Source organism: Rattus norvegicus, chromosome 15 (assembly GCF_021556685.1).
Source record: "Rattus norvegicus strain SHRSP/BbbUtx chromosome 15, alternate assembly SHRSP_T2T, whole genome shotgun sequence".
Taxonomy (NCBI): Eukaryota; Metazoa; Chordata; class Mammalia; order Rodentia; family Muridae; genus Rattus; species Rattus norvegicus.
Genome location: NC_141548.1, coordinates 5,088,134 through 5,107,429, shown reverse-complemented (window position 1 = coordinate 5,107,429; position 19,296 = coordinate 5,088,134). Strand labels below are relative to the sequence as shown.

Genomic DNA, 19,296 nt, shown 5'->3' with positions numbered 1-19,296 from the left:
TCTTTGCAGATTTTGAGGTTGTCATGTGGACCCCAGGCATATTCCTGCACTGGAGGAATAATAATAGTCTTCATTTCAGTGATGGCCAGACTTCCAAGGCCTTCCTATTGTTTTCTAGTTTGTTCATATCTCTCCTCATCTGACATTGAGACATTGCTACATGATATTAAAATATAATGTATATGTATGATTGGAATTATCTGCTGTTCACTGTTTAATTTTTAGCAGTTTTAAAAGCTGGGAAAATATGCAGGCCTGTGGGATCTCTTACCCTTCTCTCTTGGGCATGAGAGAATGACCTCAGATGAAAGATCATCCTGGATTATCCTGCTGAATTGTGCTGCTGTGTATGGGATAAGTGACATGGCAGGTTCTCACCAGGCCTTTTCCACCCCTAGGTCTGAACACTGCAGCAGAAGCTTTCCCAGGGCACAGAGCAGGACTACAGCTCTCAGAGACAGAACTGTCCACCAGGAGCACTGAGGGTGCAAAGATTGACACCACCTCCCACATCTCAGTCCTTGTAACCATACCAATCTTGGGCTAAATTTGAAAGACCTTGAGATGTGGCCTGGAACACGCCTCACGTTTAACCTTTTGACGACTTGTCCATCAACAACCAACCACTCCGAGTGAGGCAGGTCTACATTCCTCTTGAGGAGATTTTTACCATCTTACCTGCCGTTCCGCTGTGTTTGCAAGGCCAGCAACAGGCTGGAGTTATATGTTGAAGAAACAGCAGTTATTGAATGCTGACTAATTTACTTGTTATATTTGTTTTTAGTTTGAAGTTTGGTTTTATGCATTTGGTTTTATTTGTTTACATTTGAAGTTTTGTTATTTATTTGTTAACTTTAGTTTTTTAATTAATATGCTATATTCCTAATGCTATATACATTGAGCTCATTGACTCCCCACTTTAAAATGTTCTTGAATAAATTAATGTTTGCCTAAAAATAACAATGTGACCTTTAACCCTTCACTCACAAGACCGTCCTGAGTCGTGTGTGGTTCTTCCTCCTGTAACAGCACAAGTGTAAGGCAACAGTGGTTTTCTGCAAGTCTCCTGCAGCTTAGGCTTCACCATCAGTTCACAGCCAGCCAGAGCTGCACAGGAAACTGTGCTCTTTATGTAGACAGTTTGTCGTGCTCTGTGGATCCCACATTCATGGCGAAAATTATCCTTGCTTCATCCTTGTGCTCACAAATTTAGCTTCCTTTATAATGACAGACAAAGGAGAAACACAGAAGTATTTCTCTAATACATTAGAGGAAATAAAACCATTCAGTAGGGGAATATAAAAAGCGATCAGGACACACGGAGCTGTATGCCTCTGCATTCCTTGTAATATAGCATCGTTTATGTCTGCAGATTTATTGAAATCCAGCAATTTTGGAGGAACGGTATTTTTAAAATTTTTATTAGATATATTTCTTTACTTACATTTCAAACTTTATTCCCCTTCCTTGTTTCCTTCCTTAAGCCCCCATTCCCTTCCCTCTCCCTTCCCCATATGTGTATCCCCTATACATCCCCCTTATTGTTCACCACTATTCCCCTGCACTGCCCCTGGAACATTTTCTTTATTGTTTTTGTTGGTTTTTTTGTTGTTATTCTTTTTCTCCCATTTTTATTAAATTGGGCATTTCTTATTTACATTTTAAATGTTATTCCTTTTCCCGGTTTCCTGTCCATCAGCCCCCTAACCCTTCCCCTTCCCGTTCTAAATGGGTGTCCCCTCCCCGTCCAACCCCCATTACTGTCCTCTTCAACATTCCCAACACTGGGGGTTCAACCTTGAAAGTACCAAGGGCTTCCCCTTCCACTGTTGCCCCAACAATGCTATTTACTGTTACCTACGCAGGGTCAGTCCATGTGTAGTCTTTGGGCAGTGGTTTGGTCCCTGGAAGCTCTGGTTGGTTTTTATGGGGTTGCAAGCCCCTTCAGCTCCTTCAGTCCTTTCCCTAATTCCTCCAATGGGTGTCCCGTTCTCAGTTCAGTGGTTCGCTTCTGGCATTTGACTCTGTATTTGACATGTTCTGGCTGTGTCTTTCAGGAGAGATCTATATCCGGTTCATGTCAGCCTGCATTTCTTAGCTTCATCCCTCTTATCTAGTTTTGGTGGATATCTATATCTATATCTATATCTATATCTATATCTATATCTATATCTATATCTACCTATATATCTATGTATATCTATATATCTATACCTATCTATCTATATCTATCTATCTATATCTATATCAATCTCTCTCTATATCTCTATATCTATATATATCTATATCTATCTATCTATCTATATATATATATATCTATATATATATAGATATATATATATATATAGATAGATATATATATGTGTGTGTGTGTGTAGACCACATGTGGGGCAGGTTCTGAATGGCTGTTCGTTCATTCTCTGCTCTAAAATTTGCCTCCCTATCCCCTCCTATGGATATTTTTGTTCCCCCTTTAAAGAAGGAGTGAAGCATCCCCTTTTGCTCATCCTTCCTGATTTTCATGTGGTCTGTGCCTTAGATCTTGTGTATTTCGAGTATAACCAAGAGGTAAGGATGCAAAAGAATCAAATATATAGCTTGACGCCAGAGGTTGGTGGTGAACACCAGAGGGAAAGATCATTCTTCCAGAAACAATTGGCAGGTTCTGGTAACTCAGCTTTACCAGACTACTTGTCTTGGGTCCACAGAACTCTCTGAGTTGCCAACACAAAGGTATGTTATACCCACATACACTGGACAGTGTAGAAGGAGATATCAAAGCCAGATTTCACATTTACACCTATGTAAATAAAAAACAGAGCTCATTTACCCAGAGAGGATTGCATACAGGTAGCCAACGCTATGATAAATTATGAGAACCTGAATTAACTGACACATGGCCTCCTAGAGTAAGATAAAAGTACCTGCTTGTTTTTATTGATACCTTTTCTGGGTGAGTAGAAGCTCACTACATCGGACTGAAACTGATCATAGAGCAACTAGAAAGCTCTGCTAGGAACTTTCCCCCTAATTTTGCCACTTACTAGAAATGCTGCCATATAATAGCCCAGCTCTCACAGCCAAAGCCTCTGAATAACCGTCAAAGATGTATGCACAGTTTGGAGTCTCTGTTGTGCAGAATTCTGGGCAGGTGGAAATAATGAACAAGACATTAAAGGAAAGACTATGAAAACTCTCATTAGAGTCCATGAAGGGTGGAAAGGCTCTTTTCTTATTTTGGGCCTGCTGTACTCCATACAAGGAGGGATTGAGCCATATAATAATATGTTTAGAATACACCCCCCCCATTGCTTCTAAGTCTTAGAGGTCAGCACTTGGCAGAATTCTTCAACTATTTTATTCTTGAAATCCTGTCCTTCCAGTTCTCCATAAAGTCTATGACTTTGACTATCAGAGAGACCCAGTGAACCTCCAAATCCATCAACAATATCCCCTAATTTGGACCTAGTGGTAGTGAAACTGCATGAGCCAACTGGGCATCGAAAAGGACAAAGCAATTTGCAAAGGACCTACGTGGCGATGTTTTACACTCTTACAGCTATGAGGTTAGGTGGAATTTTAACATGGATTCCTCACAACTAGGTCAAGAACGTAGAAGCCACAGATGACAAGGCCAAATAGACTCCCTCCAGAACTTCTGGACCTATTAACGTTGAGCTTTCACCTGACCTCAAGCCCTTCCACTCCCTGCCCAACCTCCTGGATCTTACATTTGGCATGAATACAGGATCATGGTCCAAACTCTAACACCCTCAGGCCTGTCCCTGGGAACTCAGGAAGGTGGACACTAGAGAAGTGACGTCTAATGGAACTGCAGAGGACCAATCTCCGTCCACGTTGTCCTTTGCTCACTGATATCTGGTTATTTTTTGGAGAAAGGATTTGGAAGTTTATCATTTGAAGTAGGTGCACAACATTTAAAGTTGTATATTCACTGTGTAACTGGGTTCACTATGTTACCAAGATCATTGCAACAAAGGGATGCAAAACAGAGACTTTGTGAGTACACATCCATGAATATGTGTAAAGAAAGACACCTTGGAAGGAATGCACAATAAGAAAATGAAATCCAATATCCAATAAATTAAAGGTCTGAAGGGAAATACTGACTTTTGGGAAACAGGAAAACCTAGGAAATTGGAATGTATGTCACAGGAATGGATCTGGGAATAAAATTATTATCCAGAAGAATCTTCCACCCCATGTCCCTTGATCTTTCTCCCCATGCCAGGCCCCTGACGCAATCTGCCCTTTCAGAGCATGTAACTACTAATGCAGCAAAGAGAAATCTCTAGCTTTAGAGGGAGGAGATATGGAAAGGGTTCCATTGTGTCACTGGAGAGCCTCCTGGAGATGGCACCTCAGAATCTGGTCACCATAAGGAAAGCTGGTTAGCAGGAGGCCCTGGCAGTTCCCAGTGACGTCGTCAGTAGACCCTTCCCTGAACAATCTCTTGTATCCAGGAGAGCCCTAGCATCTTCTGTGATGCCACAAGTGTTGTGGTGGCACCAACTGCCTGTGGGATGTTCCTTCAGTGCCTCTATGGTTCACTAATTGACCTGTTGTCCAGGCTAAGCAGCCGTTTGTGAGAAAGAACAAAGAGCATGAAGAGATGAGAGTTGGGGAGAAGGAAGCTGCCCTCCTGTCTTGTTGTAAAAAAGGAAGAAATAAATGGTCCTTGGGAAAGCTCAGTGAGCTCTGGGCAATGGGTGAGGAGGTTCCTTGAGGAGAGAGCCTTGAGCTGAGGCTTCCAGGTATGGAAATCTGGAGCCGGGAGCTTATAAGAAGCAGCTGGACTTCCTGCTTGTTATGGTTCCTGGAACTCAGAGCCTTTACATCATTAATTTCTCTATTTCAGAAGCCAGTTGTTGGGAAGGGCACCACTGTTTTCCTGAGAGCTCATGGCTTTTACTCCTTTTATCTAGAAGACAAAGGTCCTTAGGAAGAAGGGCGAGACTAGTGTGGTATCCTCGGCTCAGAGCTGACTCTTCCCCCTTTGGATTGGTTCAGTTTGTGTCTGACACTAATATCTGGGAGAGAGAAGAACTTCTAGATGAGACCTCATCATCTCAGGCTTTCCACTAGAGTTATTCTGACTACCATTCCCTGATAGTGGTCCCCTTAGATTTCTGAGTCAACATGTGTGAGTGTCATGCAGTTTTCTAGTGCAGTGAAGAACTGTTAGTCAGTGAACCAGAACCGGGACTGGCTCCTTCCTGACTTCTCTAGGTGTCCTGAGCAGTAAGTGGGGGAACTAAACGATCATGTTCTACCAATACAAGGCATCTATATCTACAGTCCTGGGATCTAGAGAGATCTATCCATGATTCTGGGCATCTCCATAGCAACTGAGTGCTGATGGAGTTTTCATCCTGGCTTCTATACCTCAGACTAGGGTGTTCTGAAGCCAAGTTCCATCCTGTGCAGCTGTGAATATGCCTGAGGAGGCTGTCTCCTTGGTTTTCTGAAGTATTACTAAGGGAGCCAGAGTAAATCAGCACCCACTGCTCAACAGAGCTCTGGGGATGTTGACATCCTCAGCTTCAGCTACATATTCAGCTAGGTCAAAAGATCACCTATCAGGTCCGTTCTTAAATACCCTTCAGGGTGCTAGGGGTGGACTGTAATGAAGTAGTATGCAGGAGAGGTGCTTGCCCTCAGCTGCTACATATCAGTGAGTGTGGGAAACACCTGAACAGGTGTTTACAGATCAGAGAGATGAGCTGCAATCTCATTCAATAGACTGTGTGCATTCCTGGGGTTTGGCTTTGACCATGCAGGTCTGTTGTCTCATACTTCATTGTTCATGTGGCCAAGTTGTGGGAAAGCACCACTCACAATTGTTTCCTATCCTCCGTCCTAGGGTCTTAGATTTTAGCACAACACTTCACATCTTACCTTCTAGATCCACTGTCCTAACTTTACTTCAACATGCGCGTCTCTATTATCCTTGCACCGTGTGTGTGTGTGTGTGTGTGTGTGTGTGTGTGTGTGTGTGTGTGTGTATACAGTTAGTTTGCATACAACTTTAGGGAAACCTTGCCACTGAAATCCTCTAGGAGTCTATGTAAGTAATCTGTAAACTGTGGATGGGGCAAAATCCAAATGCTCTCCCGAAACATGGCCTTCTAGAAAGAGTAGCATAAACTGCAATAAAAGGATACACTTGAAAGTAAAACTTGGAGGAAATGCCCTGGCATATCTACATTGTCACTGTGAACTGTGACATTGCTCTCTTGGCTTCTGTGGCCAGACATGAGGGCTCTGAAGCTATGCTGCCTCCTGTGAACTGTGAATGAGCTTGTGTCACACGAAGCATGTGAATGGAGTGAGAAGACAGTAGGAGGACATTGTGACACTGCCCTCCCAATGGAGACATGGAAGTGTTGACAATCACAGTGGGTGAGTCTCAAGCTGCACTTTGAGACCCAGCCAGGCTACGTTTCACCTGTCAGCTCACTTCCTGCACATCCACCACAGGCCAAGGGCAGGCTCAGATGAAGCTCTGTTGAAGACAGGTGCTGTCCCTTGTGAGCTGCATCCCAGGGTATGCGGAAGACCATTCAGCCTCCTGTGATGTGGGAGAGCAGAGTAGTAAGAGGCAGACAAAGGGGACAGTTCTGTGTTTGTTTTTCTGGGCTACCATAACTACATCTTCCAGGCTAAGGATTTGCTCATGGAAGTCTGCTGTGTCACATGTGTAAAGGCCAAGCTGTCTGAAGTCTCAGTAACACAACTGGCTCCAGGCTGCTTTCTCAGTCACTGGGATTTACACGCAGTCCTTCATACCTTGTCTTCTAGATCCACAAATTCTTGTCTGGCTTCATATGGACAAGGCACTTTATATGTCTTCTTACTAATAGTATGCTTTATAAGTGTGCTTATCCAGGGTGTTTTGTTATATATTTTAAGACTATTTTGAGTAGAATATTTCCCTGATTTCTTTCCCATAGTTGGTTTTTGGTATACAGGAAAGGTAATGAGTTTTGTGTGTTATTTTGCATTCTACTACTTTAATGAATGTATTTTCAGCTTTAAGAAACTTAATTTTTTAGAGACAAGTTGTCTCTATTTAGGATCACCTCTAACTAATTCATATTTGTCTTTGCATTTTAAGTATTTCAATCCACATTATTTCATTTTATATTTTCAGATGATTATGAGGGGAATTTTTCCCAGATTTTCTCATGGTATGATTTGGATTGGCATAAAGGAAGGCTAAGAAATTTTGTGTGTTCCCATTGTATTGTGCTTTTATGAATGTATTTATCAGTCTTAAGAGATGGTGATATTGGGGTTGGGATTTAGCTCCGCGGTAGAGCGCTTGCCTAGCGAGCCCAAGGCCCTGGGTTCGGTCCCCAGCTCCGAAAAAAAAGAAAAGGAAAAAAAAAAGAGAGATGGTGATACATTTTTAGTTTTAAAAATAGTATCACGTCATCTGCAAATGAAAAGATTTTGACTTCTTCATTTTTCATTTGGGTTACCCAAGTTCACCACCCACCACTGATGCTTATTGTTATTTATCCCACTTTTCCTCTGGGTTTCTCTCTTGTCTCTTTTCATTGTTGCTACTCCCCCACCCTCCTTGTCCATCCTTCCCTGCCTCTACCTAGGTCCCTCCATCCTTCTGCCACCCATGATTATGTTCTTCCCCTTCTAAGTGGGTTCAAGCATCCACAATTTGGCCTTCTGACATGTTACCCTTCGTGTGATCAATGAATTGTATAGTGGGTCTTCTGTACTTTTGGGCTAACATCCATTTGTCACTAAATACATCCCATGTTATGTCTTTTTCGATCTCTGTTACTTCACTATTTTCCAGTTCCATCCTTTTGCCTATAAAGTTCCTGGTGTATTCATCTTTGATACCCGAGTACTGTTCCTCTGTTTGAATAGAGTGCACTTTCTATATTCATTCCTCAGTTGAGTTGAGGTCTATCGTGGTTGTTTCCAGCATTTGACTAATATGAGTAAGGCTGCTATGAACATATTCATCCACACATCCTTGTCATTTGTGGATCATGTTTGAGTATATGCGCTGAAGTGGGTGGTAAAGCTGGGTCTTCAGGTAAAGCTATTTGCAATGTTTCCTGATCCTCCACATTGATATCCAGAGTTGATATTGATATACAGCCAGTAATCGCACCAGCTATGGAGGAGTGTTCCAGTTTCTCTACATCCTAGCCCACTCTGCTGCTGCCTCAGTTTTCTATCTTAGCCATTCTGATTGGTGTAATGAAGAATCTCAGGTTCGTTTGATTTACCTTTTTCTGATAACTAAGGATGTTGAACATTTCTTGATGAGTTTCTCAGGCATTGAGATACCTCAGTTGAGAATTCTTGGTTTAGCTCTCTATCCCAGTTTAAAAGTCGGGTTATTTGTTTGTCTGGGAGTTTTCCTTTTTGAGTATTTTGTTTATTTTGAATTTTGGCACTCTCTCAGATGTAGGGTTGGTAAAACTCTTCTCCGAATCTGTAGCTTGCTGTTTTACCTATTGGCAGTGTCCTTTGCTTTAAAGAAAGTTTTCAGATTGTTGAGATTTCATACATTTACTGTTGATCTTAGAGCCTGACTCTTTGGTATTCTGTTCTGACAACTTTCTCCTGTGCAAATGTGTTCTAGGAACTTTGCGACACTTTCCCTTCTATTAGCTTCTGCATGTTTGGTTTTATGTGGATTTCCTTGATTCACTTGGACTTGAACTTTGTAGAAAGAGATAGAAATGGATCCATTGGCACTCAACTACATGCAGACCACCAGTTAGGGTAGCATCATTTCTTAAAATGCCTTCTGTTATGTTCAAAATCCTCAGTCATCAGGGAAATGCAAATCAAAACAACCCTGAGATTCCGCTTCACACCAGTCAGAAAGGCTAAGATCAAAAACTCAGGTGTTAGCAGATGCTGGCGAGAATGCGGAGAAAGAGGAACACTCCTCCACTGTTGGTAGGATTGCAAACCGGGCAACCTCTCTGGAAATCAGTCTGGAGTTTCCTCAAAAATTGAACAGTGCACGGCCTGAGGACCCAGCTATACCTCTCCTGGGCATATACCCAAAAGATGCTCCAACATACAGCAAAAACACATGCTCCACTATGTTCATAGCAGCCGTATTCATAACAGCCAGAAGCTGGGTAAACCCAGATGCCCTTCAACAGAGGAATGGATACAGAAAATGGGGTACATCTACACAGTGAATACTACTCAGCTCTTAGGAACAATGACTTCATGAAAATCTTACGGCAATGGAAGGAACTAGAAAATATGATCCTGAATGAGGAAACCTAATGACAAGAAAACCCACATTGTATGCACTCACTGATAAGTGGACATTAGCCACAAATCTCAGATTACCCAAGATGCAATCCACAGACCACATGAAGCTCAAGAAGGATGACCAAAGTGTGGAAGCTTCAGTCCCTCTCAGAAGGGGGAACAAAAATACTCACAGGAGGAAGTGTGGAGATGAAGTCTGGAGCAGAGACTGGAGGAAAGGCTACCCAGGGACTGCCCTAACTGGGGATCCAGTCTATATACATCCACCAACCTCAGACAATATTGGTGATGCCAAGAAGTGTGAGCTGACAGGAGCCTGATATAGCTGTCTTCTGAAAGGCACTGCCAGAGCATGACAAATACAGAGGCAGATGTTTGGAGTCAACCATTGAACTGAGAACAATGGAGGACGCAGAGGAAGGATTGAAGGAGCTGAAGGGGTTTGCAACCCCATAACAACAATAATACCAACCAACTACAGCTCCAAGAGACTAAACCACCATTCAAATGGTACACATGGACAGACCCAGGGCTCCAGCAGCATGTGTAGAATAGGATTGGCTTGTTGGGCATCAATGAGAGAAGACGCCCTTGGTCCTGCGAAGGCTCTATGCCCCAGTGTAGGAGAATGTCAGGGCAGGGTGGCAGGAAGGGTTGGGTGGGGGGGGAGAACACCCTCAGAGAAACAGGGTGAGGGGGATGGGGTAGGGGGATATGGGTGTGAAACAGAGAAAGGCTATAACATTTGAATGTAACTAAAAACAAATAAAGAATAAAAAAATTTAAAAAGGCATAACAAATGCAAAAGGTTGGGTTGCCATTCCATAGTTGTGATGTGTTTCTTCTGTGAGAGCATACTGGTTGTCACTTCTCTATGACTGTCTTCTTATTTGAAAGTAAATAATGGGATCATCTGTGGAGTGGTTAGTAAGAATAAAAGCATCGCCTAACATGAATAGGTCCCTCCAGAGCGTGAGCTTAATATTCTAGGTATAGAGCAATTAGCTGGGGGGATTAAAAACAATAAACAAACAAAAAAAGAACATCAACGATTAAAATAAATTTTGTATGCTGGGATTAAGGCGTGTGCCAACTTTCATCAGCTTTGTAGATGCTTCTAATAAACACACACACACACGTCCTATCACAGCTCTAGCAGTCGCCAGCAGAGGGAGCTGTGAGGTAGTGTGTGCTTCTTCTTTTCCAAGATATCCAAGGCCTCAGGCCTGCATCCAGTGTGCTGGAAGGAAGAGCAGTCTGGTTGAAACTCCTGCTGCCATGGCAGATTCTGCAGGAACATTTTCCTTTGCCCACAAGGAGCCTGTGTGGAGGAGACCTCTTGGCGGGTCCTCAAGGACTCTGCATGTCCTATTCTACAGGGAGAAGCCCAGATAGGTCTTTGAGAAAGGTCAGTGAGTTATTGGGGGAAGTCTCTGATTGTGTGGCAGAGGGCCGGGAATGGCTGAAAGAATGGTTGCTTCCCTGAGGGCAAAGGATAGACCTTCTAGGGCTCTCACCTCCTACTTTATATTTTCACCTGGTGGCTTATTATTCATATTTTCTTAATGGGATACAACTATGGTCTTGGTGAGCATCTTGTTTCTCTGATTCTTAATCAGTGCTTTGTTGTCACAACTTTTTGAGCTTACTCCAGCCCCTGGGACTTATTCATACCTCCAAATTTCTCTGACTTTTGGGATTCCTAATATTAGTGGAAAACTGAGTGACAAAAGCAATGAATTAGCCTGGTGCCCAGTGCATATGGATCTGAGGGTGTATAGATATCATAAGCCTCTAGGATACACTCTAGGAAAGCAGCAGTGTGCTCTTAGGTCCCCTGTGTGACCTCACTTAACTTTGCCAATTTGTGGGCTTCTATTCTGCTGCTCTCAGAAATGGAAACTCCTGGAATAGATGTATAGTGTCCCATTACCTTTGTCATTGTTAGAATATTAGTGGGGGTAAGTTTGTTGAAATATACTCTCAAGAACATTATCCAAATCAGTGCTTCTTGTGTGCTGTCTATATGAAGTACCAAGTTCACAGACAGATCTGCATGAACTTCCCAAAGCCAGCAAATTGGAGCATGAAGAAAGCCCAAGGCGTCCATTACCAGCATCCTCAGCACCTGCCCCAGGATGGGTAAATTGGATTTGGTGGAAGAAGGGATCTACTGTGATAGCTGGCCCTCATACACCCAGAGAAGAATATACTAGGAGACTTGGGGAAGGATTGTGGGAGAGAGAAACCGGGTGTCAGGGGGCAGTGAGCAGCATGCAATGTGAATAAGTAAAATATGTATAAATAAAAAAATAAAATAAAGTTCTTTAACAAAACGGGACACAGTGTATTGTTGTACTAACTCTACTATGTTTACACTAGCAAACACTTTAACAACTAGAGTGACTAGACATGATAAAGTAGGATGCCTCTGTCACTTACAAATACTATTTACACAGCAAAGATAAATGCACGACTTGCAGCCCAAAGATCGATTGTTTCCAGCACATCTATGTGACTCTCCTTCCCTTTATCAGGACTCTGGAGGCCTCTGTTCATCCAGGTCTCACGGATCATCCAAAAGGCAGTCCCTTACCAGCTCTGGTCAAGTGCCCTTGTGCTCTTGGTAGACCTCTGCTCAGGCTGCAGAGGCACTGAAGGGCAGCCTTTTCCATGCGTGGGAAGCCATTATTTCAGCCTTTCCAGACTCTCTGCTACCCAACTGGAGACTTCTGCAGAGGCCTGTCAATCTCAAAACCAGAAGCTTGGGTAATCCAAAACCCTAGGATGCCATCCTGCACTCATGATGTGTTGATTACCTGAGACCATACACGTTAACTCTCTTCTTCATGCCTGTTTTCCTTCTTTGAAAGTAAATAATGTGATCATGTGTGGTGTGGGTGGTATGAGCAAAATCTTTACCATGAAGAATAGGGCCATGAAGAGTGTGGACTTAACATTCTAGGTACAGAGCAAATAGAGGGAATTACCAAAGAAAACAACAGGAATTCTAACAACAATTGCAAAAAAAAGAAGAGAAAAAAGAAAAAAAACTTTATGGGTGCTGGGATTAAAGGCATGTATCAACTCTGACCAGCATTGTAGGTATTTCCAATAAAATATTAAAAAACAAACAACCCTATTATTCTTTTAGCAATTGCAGCAGAGAAGACTGTGAGAGATCATGTGCTGCTACCACCATGCTATGATTCTGTAGCAACAACTTCCTTGGTGATAGGAGCCTGTATGCAGCAGGCCCCTTGGTGGGCCTGTCATCTCAAAAAAAGATGCTTCAGTCATCCAAAAGATTGGACTCCAGTATACTTCAGGCCAGGAAAGAAGCCAGCCACCATGAGTGAAAGAACAAAGGAAAAATTACATTGGAAAAATATGTGCCTTATTTGGAAGAAATGACCCTAAACTTCTGAAGCATCCATTATCTCCACTCCTCTGTTTTGAGCTTTGTATAGCAATGTTGTCCAACTCCAGGTGGGAGTCAGAGGCAGAGCCCTTCCCAGAAAAGACATACGTGTTTTAGACTCTTACGTCTGTGAGGTTAGGAGGCATCATAGCACAGATTGAGCACACCTAGGAGAAGAACACAGAAGCCACAGATGACAATGCCAAATGGACTTTCCCCTGAACTTATGGACCCACTAAAATTGAGGTTTAACCTGACCTCAGGCCATTCGACTCCCTGCCCATCCTGCTGATTCTTATGTTTGTTAGGAATAAAGTATCAAGGGGCAACCCCCAATATCCTCATGCCTGGACTTGGAAATGAAGGAAGACAGATATTGGAGAAGTGATGGCTGTCGGGCTACAATGTAGGAACACGCAGTCCAGGTTGACCTTTACTCACTGATGACCAATTTAATTGGCTATATTTGAGAAGGAATGATGTCCTACTTAATATGTAAAAGAAGGGACAGAAATTTATGATTTTATATTTGCCCTGTAGTTGATCCTCTATATTCCCAAGAAAAGGGAGTTTTTATTGCAAGAAGTAGGATTATTAAAATTGACTTTGTGAAATACATGGATGTGTATGTGGAAATAGTCCTGGCTATCAAGGAATGCACAATAAGCAAATACTATTCAGGTTTTATAAAATTAAAATTACAGGAGAAATATATTGGCCTCTAGGAAACAGGGAAACTTTGGGAATTGGACTGTATGTATGTGCATCGTCTCAGGTGTAGATTTATTATTGATAGAAATCTTCCTCATTTATGGTCCCTAGGGATTTGGGTGCTAACAAAAGTCTCTTATCCAATTCAGGGTTGTAACCAACTCTCCCCATCAAAAGCATTGATGACATCCGATGAAGCAGAGAGAAATATCTAACTCTGGAGGAGAAGTTGCCAAAGGATATTCCCTGGGTCACAGGAGAGGCTGCAGAAAAGGGCCCCATAGAAATTGGTTGCTTTTGGGAGAGCTGGGTAGCAGGTAGGCCATAGAACTTCCCAGTGACGTCATCAGTAATCTCTTCCTTGGACAATCTCTTGTATCTAAGAGAGCACTAGAATCTTCTGTGATGTCACCAGTGTTGTGGTGACACCAACTGCCTGTGGGATTCCCTCAGTGCCTTTTGGGTTCACAAACAGGCATGTTTCACCAGCTGCTCAAGCTAGTTCAGAAGGAGAGGGGAGACCAAGGAGAGACCAGACTGAGGCAGAAGAAAACTGGCCTTCTGTCTTGTAAGTACGGAAGAATGAAATCATTCTGGGGAAGGCACAGTGAGTACTGGGTAGAGTCGGGGAACTTCCTCCAGGAGGGAGGTTTGAGCTGTGCCTTTCAGGAGTTGGCCTTACAAGCAGGAGCCTTGGAATTTGTCAATTGCAGACCAAGAGTCAAGAGTCCTGATGATTCATTTGACAGAGAGCCAGGAATTGGCTGGCCTGCAGCTTCTTTTCTATGAGCTTTTTAATTTCTACTGCCAAGGAATGCCAGGAGGAAGCCCTATGAGGATAACAATGTGCCCATTCATGGTTGGGTGCTGAAGCACTTCATCCTCTAGATTACTGTAGGTTACTAAGTCTGTGGTGACAACAACAAGGAAGGATGCACCCCCTAGTCATGAATTGAGGTCGCAGTCTCTTTAAGCTTGAACACACGATTAGGGTTTGATGGTGCTGTGAACTCCAGGATTTACCTGCTCCACGTCTGTTATCTGCTGACAATGTCCCAAATCTTTATGTCTGAGGTAGATTCTATCTTTCAGTATGAGGGATCATGTAATAGTGAGTGAGGCTTATGTATGGCAATGGAGGTTGGGAAGAGGGAAATAGTTTAAGAGTCCACATTAAAGATAGCTTTTCTTCTCTTTCAGGGATTCAACAAGTCTCCAGCCTTTCCTCTTCCTCAACCTCCTTTTTGAGACTCAGAATGGTCTTTTCTACCCATGGGCTATCAAATATGTACATTCACTTGTGTTTATCTATCTACAGGGTTTATTCGGAAGGCATCATCAGAAAATTTCATCAGTAACCATGAAAAGCATATAAAGAAATTGGAGGAACTAAAACTTGAAATCCAGAAGTGTAAAATCGAGCGGGATGAACTTTCTCGAATCCTGGACCTTTATGTCAATGATGGTTTGAACTACAGGTAGTCATTATGCCCTGTAACCTATTGACTGTCTTGTGCTCTCTCTGCTAAGCCAAGAGACATCAAGAAAGTGTTTCATCTCTCATCCTGGACTTTAAGGAGCCTTGGCGGGTGCTGGCCTGTGAGAGAAGCTAGGTGCTGTGTGTTTAGGGTCAACCTCTCTTGTACTTGACCCTGAGCTCCTTGGAGTTGGATTGGATTTTTTTCAACAGCTGGAAGGACCTGGTCACACTTGCTGCATCTAAGTGTGTGAATGAAATGCCTGAATGTCATCACTCTTACTCTGATTTAGGTCATTATACACTGATTCTATGGCACCTCCACGAAAAAGTTGGCATTCTAATTATGTTTGTATATGGGTTGGTATGTACATATGGATGTGAAAGTATTTGTGTGTGTTTTGCTCAGGATCAGGGAGTCTGGGACCTTTGATTGGGTCTGAGGATTTGTTTGATGAACAGTTTGCAGGTCATGATAGTGATGAGTCCGTGGAGGCTGTCATTGATCAACAGAGCACTTTGCTCCTTCTGTTTACCGTGCTGGCACATAGGACTCTCCTGAGGGGAGGAGGTGTTATGAATCCTCTTCCCTATAAAAAGTAGTTACGGCCTCTGGGAGTCTTGTAACAAGGATTGAGAATCCCTGCTTTCAAAACAAGAGAAATGTCATCACATCTTTCTGTTGGACCCAAGGCTATGGCACAGACTGGAGGAAACATCTTATACTTCTTACACAACTATTCAATTCCTTCATGCTTCCCTGGCCAGATCTTGAAGGTCAGCTCCCTCCATTTGGTCCCCTGGCTCTGCCGTCCAATGCCCAGGATAATTAGTTTAACCAGCACCATTGGAAGGAGCAAGTTTGTGTTATATAAATGGACTTGGGTAGTCCAGAGAACACTCTGATTTCACTTATTTATTTATTTATTTATTTATTTATTTATTTATTTAATTTTCCTGCTTTGAACTTTCTTTTCTTTTTTTAACTATCCAAGGATGTTTTATTGTGACCTAGAAAAGGTCACTGTGGAAATAAATTCTTGGCACTTGTTATTCCCAAACATGCAGCTCTTAGGCTTTCCCCCTCCTATACAGAGGGTCTTTATAGGACCGTATCTCACCAGCCTTTTAAGGAGCCCTTATTTCAAAACAAATGCATGCTGATTTGCAGAGAAATATTTTCTATAGGAGAGTGATGGTTTGAGTCTCACTGTTGTGTTTTTGCTGTGGTCTTTGAGTTTTCCACTTTCTTCCCTAGCCCACATTCCTTGAATTTGAATTCTTTATTGGGTATTTTTTATTTACACTTCATCTAATTGTGAAATCATGAGTTCAGACAGTTATTTGTTCCTTGGGTCATGTTCTAACACAGGCTGAGTGTTGAATTGCCAATGCTTAAATCCCAACATGAGATGAGAATGATGGATATGCATAAGATGACCAACTGGATAAGTGATGCCATGGAGAAGTACAAGGAGCTCACGCAAGAGAACAATTCCTACCGGTGAGTCACTGACAGAAAGGAGACCACAGCACTAGGTGGGGAATACTTCTGTCCAGCTATGACTTTGAAAAAAGATCTGTGGTCCATGAGAAACACATGGGAACATTCTATAGCTGCTGGGTCTTCTATCATCCCTCAGAGGGGATTGGCCCTCTACCTGCCAATGGTTTTAGAATACCATGAACACATAAGCACCCATATGCACCATTTCCTCTTCTTTGATGTGCACATACCCTCTTAGTGTCAGGATTTTCTGAAGTACTTTGATTCCCATGGAGTGCGGACTCGGGATTTGACCTGCCTCTAATTGGTGCTAACATGCAAACTGTGGCTCTAGTCTGGAGATGCCTGTGGATGGGGCCCTTGAAGGGATGATTGTACTTGCAGGAGTGGCCGGCAAATAGAAACTGCCTGGGATTTACCATTATTTGTTTTTGATTCAGCATCAGAAACTTCCAACTCCTGAATGAATGCAATGAATTGAAGAAGAATGTAAGGATTCTGATGAATGAGAACAGAAAACTGCTGGTGGAGCAGACTGAACTGCAAGCATCCTTTGAGGAGGGAAAGAGGTTCTGTGAGGAGGCCAGCAAGACCATCTACACCGCAGATATTGAATCCTTGTGTCCTGTTACTTTTGAGTAAATCGAATGTATCCTTGTGAATCAAACAGAGATCTCGAACTCGTCACTCTTAAGAACCTTCTTTATTGAAGTGTGATATAACCATCTGAAATCCCACAGCTCTCAGGCAGGGATGGATTCTGCATTCTCACAGGGATTGGGCATCATAATTACTTCCCAGTCAGACTGAGATACAAAGACAATTGTACTTTCAGTGTAGATTGTGTGTCCAACTCTGAATACCAACTTCATGATGAAAAAATTATCAATGCTGTATCCTTATCAAATATTTAGCGACCGCTAAAATATACTCTTTTGTAGATGAGAGTGTTGAACATATTAATGGAATATCCATCAGGCTTTCTGTAGTATCTCCCAGGAAATAAAACAATATTATAGGGAGTATAGAAGCAGTCATGAAACAGAATTGCTTGCTTTTGGTTTCCTTCAAACATGATATCAATTGTAACTGCACAGAAGAGATAATAAAGCCCTTTCAGGGGATAGGGTTTTTATGGTTGGTTGTTTTCTTGTTCTTCTTGATTAGGATGGTGACTTTTGTTCTTGACAATGTACTATGTTCCATTTGGGATTTCAACTCAAGCAGACCACATAGTTTACAATTCAGTTTCTAGATTTCTTTAAAAGCTGAACAAAATATCCAGGCAAAGGTGCCCTATGAGTTTTCTCCTTTGTTTTTCCCTCTTTTGGGTGCTTTTGTTTTTGTTTATTTTTGTTGTTGATTTATTTTATATTTATGAGTGTTTTGCCTTCTGTAGGTCTGTGCATGCTATTCCCCAAAGGCCAGAAGAGGTCACTGTGTTTCACCTGGAACTTAAGTGACAGAGGATTGTTAGGTGCCCTGCAGGTCTTTTGAGAAACAAATTCTCAAATGATGAGCCATCTCTCCAGCCCCTACCATGGACATTTGTCCTTCATTGTGTTCCTTATTTGTGGCAATGGATCATACCTGAACAAAGTGTTTCTTCAGATATGTAGGGACACATTTATGGGGTCTGCATGCTAATTATCTCAACTTCCAGGCATCTATGTGAAGTTTTTAGGTAGGGTTTCACTGCTGTGAACAGATACCATGACTAAGACAAATGTTATAAAGGGCAGCATTTAATTGGAGCTACTTAAAGGTTCAGATCTTCAGTTCTTTATCATCAAGGTGGGAGCCTGGCAGCATCTAAGCAGATATGGTGCTGTAGGAGCTGAGAGTTCTACATCTTCATGTGATGTTTGCTAGCAGAATACTCAGTTTGAGGCAGCTAGGATGAGGGTCTTAAAGGCCAGACCCACAGCGAAACACCTGACCCAACAAGGAAATACCTACTCCAAAGGAGCCATACTGTATAATAGTACCGCTCCCTGGGCCAAGCATATACAAACCTTCACATTCCACTCTGAGGCTTCCAGAGGCTTCTTCAAACCTATGAGACTATGGGGGCCACATCTAGACATAGCACAATGCAAAATCCATTAGGTCAACTTCCAGAATTCCCATAGTTCATAGCAGTCTTAAAAATGTTCAGTGTAAAGTTGAATGTTTCATCTGAGATTGATACACTAAAGTCAGGGCTTTGTGGGCAAAGCTGCTGACTTCTGCTGCTCGGAGGTGCTGGAATTGCTCACCTCATTCTATTCCATTATCACTAGCTTCCTGTTTTCCACTCCTTCCCTGCCTCAGCTTGCCTGTCCTGGATCTTCCTGTGTAGATTGACCTTGAACTCAGATCTTCATGCCTGTCTCAACGCCCTGGCAGTCCCCTACATTGGGTAAATGATCCTTCAGAGGACGGTGAAGTTAGGGTTTTACTGCTGTGAACATATAGCATGACCATTGAAAGTCTTATAAAGGACAGCATTTAATTGCAGTGGCTTACAGGTTAAGATGTTTAGTCCAATATCTTTAAGGTGGGGGCGTGTCACCCTCTAAGCAGGTGTGGTGCAGTGGGTGTTGTGAGTTCTACATCTTCATCAGAAGGCTGCTAGCAGAATACTAACATTCAGGCCTTTCTCTGACCCCAGATATCTTAATCAAGCAACTGGCTTTTGAAAATGCTAATACAGTAGTGAAACACTGTCTCAAAAACCAACCAACCAACCAAACAAGCAAAGACAAATTAAAAATAGCAACAACAACAAACGAAAGAAAGAAAACACCAATGCATACTCTTATGTGACCTTACCACCAACTTATTTCTGAATTGTAAATTAAAACGCCTATAGTCAAAAGCTGTGCAGAATTAAGACAGGTG

The 19,296-nt window shown here is 42.4% G+C and overlaps 2 protein-coding genes across 5 annotated transcripts in view; both read left to right on the top strand.

Annotated features, from left to right (window-relative positions):
* LOC148000684 (disks large homolog 5-like) overlaps positions 1-19,296 on the top strand; it is a 132,931-nt gene that overhangs the window by 47,823 nt on the left and 65,812 nt on the right. Inside the window, exon 5 of one of the 3 annotated variants that reach the window (XR_015638623.1) lies at positions 399-641. Coding sequence is in view for 2 of the 3 variants with exons in the window: in XM_087586922.1 (XP_087443048.1) it covers positions 399-483 (85 nt within the window). In the remaining variant the exon portion in view is untranslated. Of the gene's footprint in view, positions 1-398; positions 957-19,296 lie in introns of those variants that run through there. The other 2 variants (XM_087586922.1, XM_087586924.1) reach the window with 2 other exon arrangements.
* LOC148000686 (disks large homolog 5-like) lies at positions 13,834-17,552 on the top strand. 2 transcript variants are annotated; one of them, XM_087586927.1, is made up of 4 exons: positions 13,834-13,997; positions 14,748-14,907; positions 16,279-16,410; positions 16,854-17,552. In XM_087586927.1, exons 1-4 carry the CDS (start codon positions 13,907-13,909, stop codon positions 17,053-17,055), a joined length of 585 nt encoding a protein of 194 aa, XP_087443053.1. In that variant the 5' UTR covers positions 13,834-13,906; the 3' UTR covers positions 17,056-17,552. The 2 variants fall into 2 exon arrangements, with proteins under 2 accessions (XP_087443053.1, XP_087443054.1); XM_087586928.1 differs by lacking the exon at positions 13,834-13,997 and adding an exon at positions 14,316-14,503.